Source organism: Pseudomicrostroma glucosiphilum (assembly GCF_003144135.1).
Source record: "Pseudomicrostroma glucosiphilum strain MCA 4718 unplaced genomic scaffold BCV69scaffold_3, whole genome shotgun sequence".
NCBI lineage: Eukaryota > Fungi > Basidiomycota > Exobasidiomycetes > Microstromatales > Microstromataceae > Microstroma > Microstroma glucosiphilum.
In genome coordinates this window covers 448,294-459,631 of record NW_020289915.1, presented here as the reverse complement: position 1 = coordinate 459,631, position 11,338 = coordinate 448,294, and the positions used below count along the sequence as shown (strand labels likewise).

At 56.4% G+C, this 11,338-nt stretch overlaps 3 protein-coding genes across 3 annotated transcripts; 2 read left to right on the top strand and 1 right to left on the bottom strand.

Annotated features, from left to right (window-relative positions):
* Window positions 1–1,787: 1,787 nt before the first annotated feature.
* BCV69DRAFT_238205 (phosphatases II) lies at window positions 1,788–2,369 on the top strand (the record flags this gene model as incomplete). Its single annotated transcript, XM_025489956.1, has 1 exon — window positions 1,788–2,369. A coding segment is annotated over one exon (582 nt), but the record flags the coding sequence as incomplete, so codon positions are not given.
* Window positions 2,370–3,742: 1,373 nt separating this feature from the next.
* BCV69DRAFT_297550 (hypothetical protein) lies at window positions 3,743–7,206 on the bottom strand (the record flags this gene model as incomplete). Its single annotated transcript, XM_025494127.1, has 5 exons — window positions 3,743–5,247; window positions 5,319–5,939; window positions 6,008–6,852; window positions 6,921–6,943; window positions 7,021–7,206. 5 exons carry the CDS (start codon window positions 7,204–7,206, stop codon window positions 3,743–3,745), a joined length of 3,180 nt encoding a protein of 1,059 aa, XP_025349410.1.
* Window positions 7,207–8,288: 1,082 nt separating this feature from the next.
* On the top strand, window positions 8,289–11,191 carry BCV69DRAFT_267506 (hypothetical protein). The gene is made up of 3 exons (XM_025490834.1): window positions 8,289–8,465; window positions 8,546–8,773; window positions 8,848–11,191. The coding sequence occupies exons 1-3, from the start codon at window positions 8,335–8,337 to the stop codon at window positions 11,084–11,086; spliced, it is 2,598 nt and encodes an 865-aa protein (XP_025349409.1). The 5' UTR covers window positions 8,289–8,334; the 3' UTR covers window positions 11,087–11,191.
* Window positions 11,192–11,338: the final 147 nt, after the last annotated feature.

The window sequence follows — 11,338 nt, the reverse complement described above, 5'->3', positions numbered from 1 at the left end:
CCGGGCTAGAGGACGATCACGGCTTGTCTAGTTCGAGTGAGACTGCCTCCATCGCCTCATCTGGGGACACAGCCTTGACAGAGCCATTGGCGCCCTATACTACGTCGAAGGCTTCGGTGGACAGCGCTCTGCAGGCTGGTGGGGCAGCTGCGCCCTGTGCGACAGATGATACCCAGTACACTACCTTTGATCAGTTGAAGCGTGAACTGCATTGGTCTCTCAAGAGTCGCGCCATCGCCAATACCGGGCCCGAGCCTTTCAAGTGGTTCAACCCCTCCGCCATTCCTTCGCCGGCGGCCTTCCACTTTTGGAGGCGGGATCAATGTCAACGCTACAAGCTGAAACTCGGATCTACCGATGAGATTGCCTTCTACGAATTCTTCATCGACACCAACTACCACTCAAAGATCAGGCAGAGAATCAAAGACGATCAGACGCTCTTTCAACAGCATTTGGTCAGGTGCCAGCGCCGGGTCAAGCACAACGATGCTATGCTCGCAAATGGAAATTGTCATACTGGCCTCAGTGCAGCAGAGCACGAGCTCTACGAACGGGTAGACTGGATCTTCAACGGCGTGGCCGAAGCAGCATGTCGGCATTCCCTTCCTGCACCTACAGCGCAGGAGCAAGCTGCTCTTGCGCGACCCAACGAGCCTCCCCCCGCTGCTGAACAGACACCAAGGAACAAGAAAGGCTTCCCAATCGTCTACTTCACCGAGCGCGATAACTTCCATGAGCAGTGGAACGACTATTGCCGGACGCAAGGACTCAATGCTCAGAATGTCCTCTATGACTATGCGCCATTCGCGTCCCACAATCCCTACTCTCTATACCACAAAGTCAAGTACGGAGACTTCGGGAGTCCGCATCCTTATGTCCCTTTTGCCATCACGAATGCAAAAGAGTGGAGAAAGAGCTGCGAAGACCAGGCTCGGCAGGAGGAAGAGGCACTGGCCTGGCTTGCGCTGCGAAGGAAGTATGTCGGGACTACTCAGCAGGAGCTCGATCTGACTGGCCGGAGATTAAGAGGTGATCAGGAGGAACCGACATTCCCACAGCTGCCCGCCTTGGAAGGTGGTGTCTCTTCGCAAGAAGCAAGCGTCATACCTCTTGTTCCTCTCAGCATCTCCGACGAGGCCGTGGTTGACCAAGAGATTGAGCAACCCCAAACGATGGGAGTCGGGGACGACGCTCGGCCTCTGGTGAGCACTGAAACTGCCAACGGCATGCAAGGCAGCAACGCAAATGGCAATGATACATCTGAGCTGCAGCAAGCAGCATCAGCGTCAACGGCAGATACCCTCAATAATACAAGCGTAGCCGCGGCTACCTCGATCTCCCATCCCATTACTGTATCTGTCATGGTACCTGAGGAGACGATGCCTTGGCTCAGATCTCGCGTTTACAGTCAGCTTCAAAGGGATCACCCAGAGAAGCTGGAGTACCTTTGCGATGTTAATCGGCGGCAACTTTTGTGGCCGAAAGTGAAGACTACGGGCGGAGGTCTCAAGCCCGCACCGGAACATGGCAATGACTTCTCATCTACCGGAAATGCCATCGACAAGGGGCATGTCAGAGAGGAAGCCGGACCTATTGTACGCCTCAGACCGGCGATGAATTTGGCAGCTATCGTCACCGATGATGAGGTGCCGTGGCGGTCAGGTGGCAAGCTGCTCCTGCAGAAGACGAGTGCAAATGATTCCGATGCGATGCCATTCCATCATTCGCTGGCGGGTGCCGTAGCAGGGCCGCGGTGGTCTCACGCCGTGGACAAGTCGGAAGAGCCACCTTCGTCTTTCCGACTGGGGAATTTGTTCCTCAGCTCTTGTCCTGGGAAGAAAGTACGGTTGACTGGTGCGGTGCGGGGCCGAGGAGCAGTATGTCGGGACTTGGCCATCGACCTGCAGCGCTTCAAGAGTCTCGGCGTCGGGGCGCTCGTCTGTTGCCTCAGTGACGCTGAGCTGGGCGTCATCGGCGTTCAGTGGGAGGAGTACATGAAGGAGGCAGCCAAGCTGGGTTTGGACCTCGTCCGCGTCCCGATGGTGGAGGGCAATTGCCCTACATCACAAGAGTATCTGGATGCCTGGCTGGAGGAGATTGTCTACCATTGCACATTGAAGGGTGTCAATGTGTTGGTCCACTGCAGGGGTGGTGTCGGCCGAGCCGGCACGATTGCTGCCTGTTGGCTTGCCAAGATGGGTCTCGTCGATGAATTCAGACCGCCCAACGAGGTGGCTCGCAGAGGCAAGGTTCTGCCTGCGCAAGAGCTCCTCTGGCAATGCCTCCAAGTCGTGAGGATGAGGAGAAGCTCAAAGGCAATCGAGACTGCCGAGCAGGCTGCTTACATTGCCAAGTACGGCGAGTACCTCATTGCACAATGGGAGAAGCAACATCCTGGCCAAGAGTATCTTGGCGCAGAATACCGCGATATGGTCTCATCCTACTGGGACCGGATACGGTGGGAGACAGACGAGTGGGTCCAGCAAGAGATTCGCGAGGCAGAAGAGCGGCGGAAGAATGATCAATCTAGCGCAAATGGTAGCGAGTGCACGCAGACACCTTCTAACGGGTTGAAGGATTCCCATAGCCATCATTCCAATATCCGAAGCAAGTCTGCCGCTGCCTCGCCCACCAAATGCGCAAAGGGGATCGCTCGTCCCACGCCCACTACGCCCAAATCCCGTGTCGAAGGTGGTTCGCCGTTGATCAAGCTCGGTACTTATCCTAGCCCACAGGGTCCTCTGCCCCAGCGGAAGGCATCATTAACCAATCTATCGGTGCCACTAGCCGCTGAAGGTCCAGCCAGCACAGGAACCGATAGTCTCCCTGCCAACGACCAGGGCCGCAGCGACGAAGGTGAGCCGAGCAGGAAACGCCGCAATACTGCCTCGCTCAGCGTTGACGACATGAAGCTGAGCGATGCCGAGGAGCCCGTTGCGGTGTCCACCCTGCTTGCCAAGGCCGGCGCTGGCGCTGACGCCGACGCCATGGACGACGGTTGCGCATGCGACGAGGATGACATCGAGACCGAGTTGGACGCATTTCCCGTCAATGGTCGCTCGGGCGAGGGAGGTTGTTCTGCTGAATTAGCAAGTGGTGCTGGCGGCGCTGGTACTGACACTGGCACTCGCACTAGCAATGGTACGAGCGCGGATCGACCCATGCCTGAGTCATCTTTGTTCAGTGGGTCCGAGGCTGTTGGACCCGCTAGGTGAGAAGAGGGACGCCCTGCCTCTCGAAGTGCTAGTCAAGGGTAATCGAAGAGCGGTGAGCCGTTCCCTTCAGCTAGGGCCCTAAAGAAGGAAGGTGGGGGGAGAGAAGAGGATCAGCGTTACAACATCAAAGGGAAGGACGAGGCTTCTAGCTGGCTATGCTCTGCTACGCTACGCTATGCTATGCCATCTATCATATCAACGTGTCACTGTTCTCCTTTGCATCGTCCCTATCATTATTTTCTAATCTTCGGGACATTCATAAGTCTACCTGCACTTGCAATGTCATGCATTCTTGCAATCTCCAGGCCTTCCTTCCTCCTTTCTGTAATGCAAGCGACGATGTGTCTTTTGCTGACGCTCAAGGGAAGCTGTCCAGATCGATGCTCACACCGAAGACGTCAGTCGACTCAACCTGCTCCGATTGGGGCGGTACGAAGAAAGAGATGTATAAAATACGGCATTATGAGTGATAAATATTAGGCGCCGACCGCCGACCTTCTCCCCACGGCGTTAGTCCTCGTCCGGACTTATCGACGTCCGGACAATGGAGGCAATGCTGCCTCGCTTGCAGCGCCTTCTCCCGTCTCTTGCCCAGTCCCAGTAGCACCAGCACCAGCACCAGCAGCAGCAGCACTGCCAGTCCCATTTGCATTTCCATTACCATTTCCACTAGATCCAAATGGCCAAATCCTCTCGACAATCGTGCCCGCGCGACTCCTCTTGCCATGCTTGTTCATACTCATCATCGTTCCCGATCGTGACCTGCCAAACTTGCTTTCCATGTTGGGTGAAGCTGAGGTGGGGTAGGCACGACTGACTGCTGGACTTAGAGTTGAGAAGTGCGGTTTGGCGGTGGTGGGGTCGTTGCTTGGTGAGGAGTGGTCTTGTGGAGTGGACTGCGAAGTGAGGAGGTTCTTGCCCTTGAATTTGAGGTTCATTCGCGAGGGGCGCTGTGTAGGCGAGACGGGCGCGACAGATGTCGCATTAGGATATTGCTCAGACCCGACCAGGACAGACACTTCCGATGGGTCAAGAGCGACGCTAGACTTGCTCTTTCGGGGTCCCTTGCTCGAGGAAGACTTTCTCCCATCAGATTTCGCCCCTCCTTTTTCAATAAGACAGCTCGTCGAGGTGTGTTCCGAACCAGCCACACTCGAGTTGGAATGGTGCGCATCTACATCCATCAAGCTCGACTCTTGGCTAGGACGCAACATCGAGGTCAACTTGCCTTTGGTGCGACTGAAGAGGCCGGAGGAAGCGCCAGAGTTGACAGATCCTTCGTGCGGATCGGCAGAACTCATGTCGTGCTCTTGACCCGCCGAAGTGGGCCGAGATCCTTTTGAAGACATTTGAGAGTCCCTGACGTCTAGTGCTGGCCCTGCATCCGATAGAGAAGCTCCTGCCAGTGAAGCAGCCATGACCTCAGCATTGGCTGCATCCTTAGCATAGGAAGTCTGAGCTGCGGAAGGAGAGGCAGAGGACATGAATGGCCTCGTCTGCTCGGACCTATGCGCTGCAGAAGCTTGTGACCCTTGGGCAAAAGGCAACACCATGGATGGCATCGATGGACTGGGTGGGATCGGAGACACGCCATCTCGAACGTAAGGGAACTGCTCCGGCACCGCCAGCGAGCTCTCGGAGGTGAAGCTCCTTTGATAGACGCCACCAGCGTATGGCTGTAGTACCGAGCAATTGCTGTATGATGCGCGAGGTGTTGAGTGGCCGTAGGGATGACCCGAGGCAATGGAGCCTCGCAGATCAACATTGTGAGGGGAGTACGCGTGAGAAGCAATGCTTTCGCAGTCAGAATGAATGCTGAGCGTGAGAGAGCGACGCTTCTCCTGACGTTCTGTTCGCATCAAGGGCGATGAGGACATTTCCACAGATGTTCTGGTCGTCACTGTGAGCGCCTTGGCGATCAGGCTCGCAGAGGGCCGAGAGTCCATATGGGCAAGACACATGTGCAGCATTTCGATCATGGACGCTGACAGGTGCACAGCCTCTACGGGCAGGACGGCTGCTTGCGAGGTGACTGAGAGCAGGTCAGGGGGCAAAAGTCAGCGGGGTTTGCGTAATCATCCGGCTTCTATGATGCCAACTCACTCCTGACGATCCTGAGAGGATAGCGTCTGGCCCATTCGTGGAAGCGAGGCAGGGCTCGCTCCCCGCGGTGTAGCCGGTGACGAGGCTCCAGGGAATCTTCTGGGTCCTCAAAGGAAAAGTCGAAAGGACATATTGTGCTAGAGCTCTTCTTCTGCTCCAGCGGAAGGGTCCGAAGCAGCAGAGCAAGCACAGAGCATGCCCAACTCCAGATGTCACTCTTGATTCCCCAGCCCCTCTTGAAGTCTTCGTAAGCCATGTCGAAGTAAGTAGAGTTTGTTCCGAAAGGAAGGAGATGCTTGCAGTTGACATAATCATGGAGAATACTTCGCGAAGTGTTCGAGCTATCGACGTACCGACCAGCCTGCAATAGCACTTCGGGCGCCATGAAGTATGGGCTTCCGGTCAATGAGCCCAACCCTTCAGTATGGACCATCGTAGCCGTCTGGGGTGGCACAGTGCCCTCTGCAAGGAACTGGTCCAGCTCCTCCACGGCAGAGGTCGATTCCTTATATAGATTTGGTACGCATACAAAGCGCCTGCTGGCTCCCAGATCGATGAGCTTGGCGACTCCGGTCTTAGAGTCGAGCATTACGTTTGACGGCTTTAGATCACCGTGTACGACTGAGAGTGGGCAAGGCGTGGCTTTAGTGCTTGTGTAAGGTGAGATTATGCAGTTGTTGTAGACTCACTGTGATTGGCATGCAAGAAAGCCAGACCGTGGCTCATGTCTCTGCTGACAGCTTCCACCTCGGCATATGTCCACTGCCTCTTGCGCTTGACCCAACCTTTCGGTGTCAGCACTGCGTCCAGCTCGACCATCCTCTCAAATACCAACAGCCTTGGTACCGGTCCGGTCTGCTCCTCCATCTGCGCAGAAAGCGCGCCATTAGCTTCATCGACGAAGGATGTGCCATCATGAGGATTGACAGAGAGAGGGAGGTCTGCTAGTAGACGTGTTACCCCAAGTTTGGAGTAGGACTTGCCGCTACGCTTGGCGATGGTCTGGAGAAATCTGAAGATACGAGCTTCACCTCTGCAGATGCGGGTGTGAAATCCGCTCGCGTCGCCGTTCTTCAGTGCCGCATCCGCTGCCTTCGCCGCTGCCCTTGCAGCTCCTGTCTTGGGCATTTCATCGAAAGCGCCTCCGCAGGGAGAGCGGCAGACTTTTACGACGATCACTGCTGGACCAGCCGGTTTCTGGGGGCTTGCCGATATTGTTCTCGACAAAGATGGAGCCGCGTTCGCCGAAGCGTATCTCTGCGTCGGGGGCATATGTGGTCTGAGCGAGCCCTTTGTGGCACTTGAAGGGTTGCTTGCTGCCCTGTTTGCCTTCGCTTGCAGCGCAGACGTCAAAGGGTGGAAAGTATTGTCTACCTGCATCTCGTCGGGCAGCGTAGTGGCGATGGAGGCTGGCGAGGCAGTAGCAAAGCTTGCAGCATCATCTCGCGTGGCGTAAGCACTGCGATCTGATGACTCTTCTCGCCGCTGGCGCTCCTCTAGCTGGGCTGCGAAGAATTCGTCGTCTCGCTCGAACCTGGGTGAAGAAAGAACGTTTTGAGTTCCTTGTCGTAGTTGATTGATTGGTCTGCGGCGTCTACTCACCTGTACACTGTGCCGAACCCTCCCTGAGATGATAAAGATCGTTTGTGTCAGCGATCGCCCATTCCTACACAAGCATACGCCTCTGGACCTTGCGCCTCACCTTTCCGATGACGGCCTTTTTGGCATCGAAAGCAGTTCCCTCTCGATTATACCTCGACAAATTGAAGCCATTACCGTCGGGCGCAGCAGACGTCGAGAATACGAGGCTCAGCGGCGGTAGAGGCAGGGCAAGGGAATCGACTGGGACCACTGGCGCAGCTGCTTGTGCGTGCTGGGATGAAGACATAAGGGATGCTTTGTAGACTTGAGAATAAAATTAGGTGCGAGTGACGGATGTAAATGGAGCAATAGAAGGTAAGCCTTGAGAGAAGAGAGTGCTACGGCTGATTGTGGGTAGCCAGGTAAGCTGCCGAGGGAGGGTCCACGACGACTGTGACTATATGCGGGTTCCGAGGCCGTCGGTAAGTAGAGAGAGGGCCCCACCTGTCTTGCTCGACGGAGGCTTTTCCCTTTTAATGGTCGGTAGCCACGCTCAGGGGTGATGGTAAGCGCCAAAGGAGTAGTACGAAGAATGGAGTAGAACATGATGCATCGTCGCCCCTTCGTCGGGATAAGGAGTCAGGGGGATCCGGACGTGGAAGAGCAAGGATGGCCAGGGTCAATCTCCACCCGCGGTTTGGGCGCTCAGGCACATCATTGACCCTGACCCGCACTGGAGCCATGTCCGCCTAGCTTCTCTCAGTCTGAGACCAAGGCCTGTCGACCGTGAAAGCATCTCCTTACCGTCAGGGGGATCGAGACGGGGGCGATATTGGAGTAAGATCGCATTTGCATAGCACATGGAGACTCTTGCGGTCAGACCCTCGCGCACCTCCTCTTTGTCATGGACACAGGCTGTGTGCGCCAAGCCTTGACCTCCTGTCAGTCACCTCCCCATAGCGTAGGGACGTGCTCGGAGACGTTGACGTCCAGACAGACCCATCCGTGCCATTCCTTTGGATATAACCGGGACTCAAGGCAAAGGCCGGACTGACCTCCTAGCCACGCCGTCATTGCTAGCGGCGAGGTGAAGTGGTGAAGACACCGCCTGTGGGCGCGCTTTGACCCTGAGACTGATGATCTTTCCGTATTAGCCCGTTCTTATGGACATCGAGTACTGATGAGGGCTTGTGCTTGTCAATACTAGTGTCTCATGTTGCTTACTTCGCCTCACTTCGCCTCATCGTCGTGAACAAGGAGAATGGGCAGCGGCAAGGGGTCATGCTCCGCCCCGGCCGAGATGCCCTGCTTCCGTTCCGAGCGCGCGCGTGGCTGCTTGTCCCCGCCTGGCCCGACCACGCTGCCCGTCTCGCCGGTACGACCTTCTCACCGGCGGCTTCAACATCGTTATCGTACCTGTACCCAGTCTCATATCATGCGGCTCGACACTACCAAGGCATCCGCTATCCCAGAAGATGGCTCGAAGATCACTTTTAGTTTGCTGAAACTCGTAAGCGAGGCTCGCAATGAGCATGGAATGAGGCAGCTCGACTATGAGCGCTACCGGTGAGTGGACGCTGGGCCCCGAGCGCATGGAAAGATGCTTCCAAATGACTCACCTAGCTTCACTTGTTCGTCTTGTCCAGTCAATTCTGTACAAAGAAGGTTCATCGCCTCCGTCAAACGCTCCAACTGACGCACAAGGATGCCCAGCATACAGTCAAGACACAAGGGTCAAAGGGAGGACAGACGCAGAAGTCGAAGAGGTCAAAGAAGAAGCAGACGGCGGTCACGCAGAGCGCAGCGGACAAAGCAAAGGGCGGCAACGTCTACACCGAGAAGACTATCAATGTGGCAGACGTCAAGAATGACAGGTGAGTTGCAAAGCTAAGGGTGAGAATCTCGCATGCAGCTCGTCATTGACCATTGGCTCTTCTTCCCCTCGAAGGCCCGCGCAGCTGCTCCTCTTTGAAGCCGAACGAGCCTGGGCTCATTCACAGGACCTCAAATCTCAATCGAATGAAGCAGAAGAGGATCCCGTTCTGCGCAAGTCAGGCCTTGGTCGAGCACGGAGAGCTGTTGGCTGGGCAGATGACTTGTTCAAGCTCACAGAGTCGCTGGCCTCTCGTGTAGATGCTCACACCAAGGTCGAGGTGATCAGCTACCGCCTCTCTACCAAGGCCTCGGCTCTGTTCGACAAGGGAGAATGGGAGTCGTGCCTTGAGCATCTCTGGGTCGCTCGAGTCTTGCTCACTGCGCTCGCAAAGGGAACCTCGGACAGCCGAGCGGAGGCACTGGCCAACAGCTTCATCGATGCCGGAGAAGCTCAGATGAGGTTCAGTGCCTACCAGATTGGCGAGGAGCAGCAGGACATGGAGATAGTCACACAGGAGATCGCAACTCCTGCCACCTGCCAGCGTATCGTGCCGGGCTTCGATCAACTTGTTCAGAAGCTCCGTGAGAGCCAGCCCATGGATGCTGGAAACAAAGAAGCCGCTGTTGAGATCGAGTGGAGGGAGAGAAAGATCCCACTGAGGAATGCAGACCTGGTCGATGCCGTTCTTCGAGTCCGAAGCCAGGAGGCGGCTCTCGTGGATGCAGTCAAAGCGACGGAACAGCACGAGGGCGAGGCGGCTGCTGCTGCCAAGGCTGCAAGGGCCAAGGGCTCCAAGCCTGCTAGGATCTCTCATGCTGAAAGGACTGCACGCAAGAGGGCGGCTGCTGGCAGCGTTGGCGAGACGAGCAAAGCAGGCGCCAGCGGTAGCGTTGCTACCCAGCGCGGAGGTCAGTCTACCAGCGACCCCTTCGACCATGCTCTCGCTGCATTGACAGACGGTGAGCTTCTGGCCCGTAGATTGGTCGACGACAATGCCGACGCCCTCTCCAAGAGCCACTCTGCTCGATACGAACGAGTCGGTGATGATCTCAAGGCAGCTCATGAGTGGCTACAGTACCGTCTGCTCAGCTTGCAGATCAGGAGGAGCAACAAGATGGTCGAGGAGGTGGAAGAGAAGGCCGCAAAGAGGGAAGCGAGGAAGCAAGCTGCCTTGAAGAAGAAGCTCGACATCACATCTTCCGCCAAGCGATCAGGAGGCAGCGGAGGCAGGAAGAAGAAGCCTGCCGCGGACTCTGCAGTCAAGAAGGAGCCAAAGAAGCCGCAACCTGGCTCTCGAGCCAAGGCTGTCCGCTCTACTCCTTCGAGTCACCATCGTCGTCCTGCAAGAAGCGGGACAAGACATTTGCATGCTCAACGACAGGCAGCCCGCACCGGTCGAGCTCGACAGGTGGCAGAAGGGCAATCCCTCCGTCGCTCCGCTCGTGCCATCCCTGCCCTCGCCAAGCTGCTGGACAATTCCGAGTCGAATCTCCTCTCCATTGCGGCACTCTCGGTCATTGAGTCTGATCCGGACGCATCCACCATCGTTGACGGCGAATCCGCCTGGTACCGATCTGAGCTCCTTTACCATCTCGCCCGAGCCTACTCTCTCGCTGGTGAGAAGGGCGAAGCCTGTCTCCTCCTCCGCCGAGCGGCTTTGTGCGTGCGTCAGGCTCGACAGTCGCTGGACCTCGTCGACGACGCTGCCGTCGTGGAGGAGATGGACGCCGACATTCCACCTGCTCTCAACGAAGCCCTCTTCACCAAGTCCGAGCGAGCAATCCAGGTCTCGCTGCGCAAGATTCAAAAGGAGATGCGACAGCTGGAGCACAGTACCTCCAAGGTTGTTGGCGCTTCGTCTTCCCTCTCTTCGACCAAGGCAGGACAACAGCTCCGTCTCCTCGCTAGCAAGCACGTCGACTTTGACCCAGAAGACGTAGCCGAGGCATCTCGCCCCGATGAAGGAGGAGAGGAGTTGGAAGAGGAGGAAGTGGAGGAAGTTGAGCCTTCTCCTGTTCAGCAACCCAAGTCCGGCCAGGCCAAGCCTACTCGTACTGCCCAAGAGGCTCTCGCGGCCGTGACCGGGGACGATGAGGATGAGGCGGAGCACTTCGAAGAGGCTCCTGCCGCTGCTCATGCAGAGGGAGAGGTGGAGGAGGGTAGTGATGAGGGAGAATTCGCTGCTGCGGAAGATGCCGAGGGGGACGGAGAGGAGGAGACGGACAGTGAAGAGGACGAGGAGGAGGTGGTGGCAGCAGAGCAGCAGAAGAAGCCGGCTGGATGGCTTGGAGGGTGGTTTGGACGCAAGTGAGCTAGTGTGGGTTAGTCATGCAATGATAAGGGCGAATACCAGTGGTCAGATACAATCGCCAAAGAAGGGAAAAATGAAAGTGTTTGGTATTGAATAACAAGTGGCCAGTGTGACAAAAGGGTGATTACCGAGTAGAATTGGCGGTGAGCATTGGCGTCGCGTCACAGGCGTATCTGAAAAGGGCTTCGAAAAGGGTATAAGTTGCAAGAGCTTAGTGAAGCTGCTCTTGTAAGGATGAGAGTCAAGGTCTGC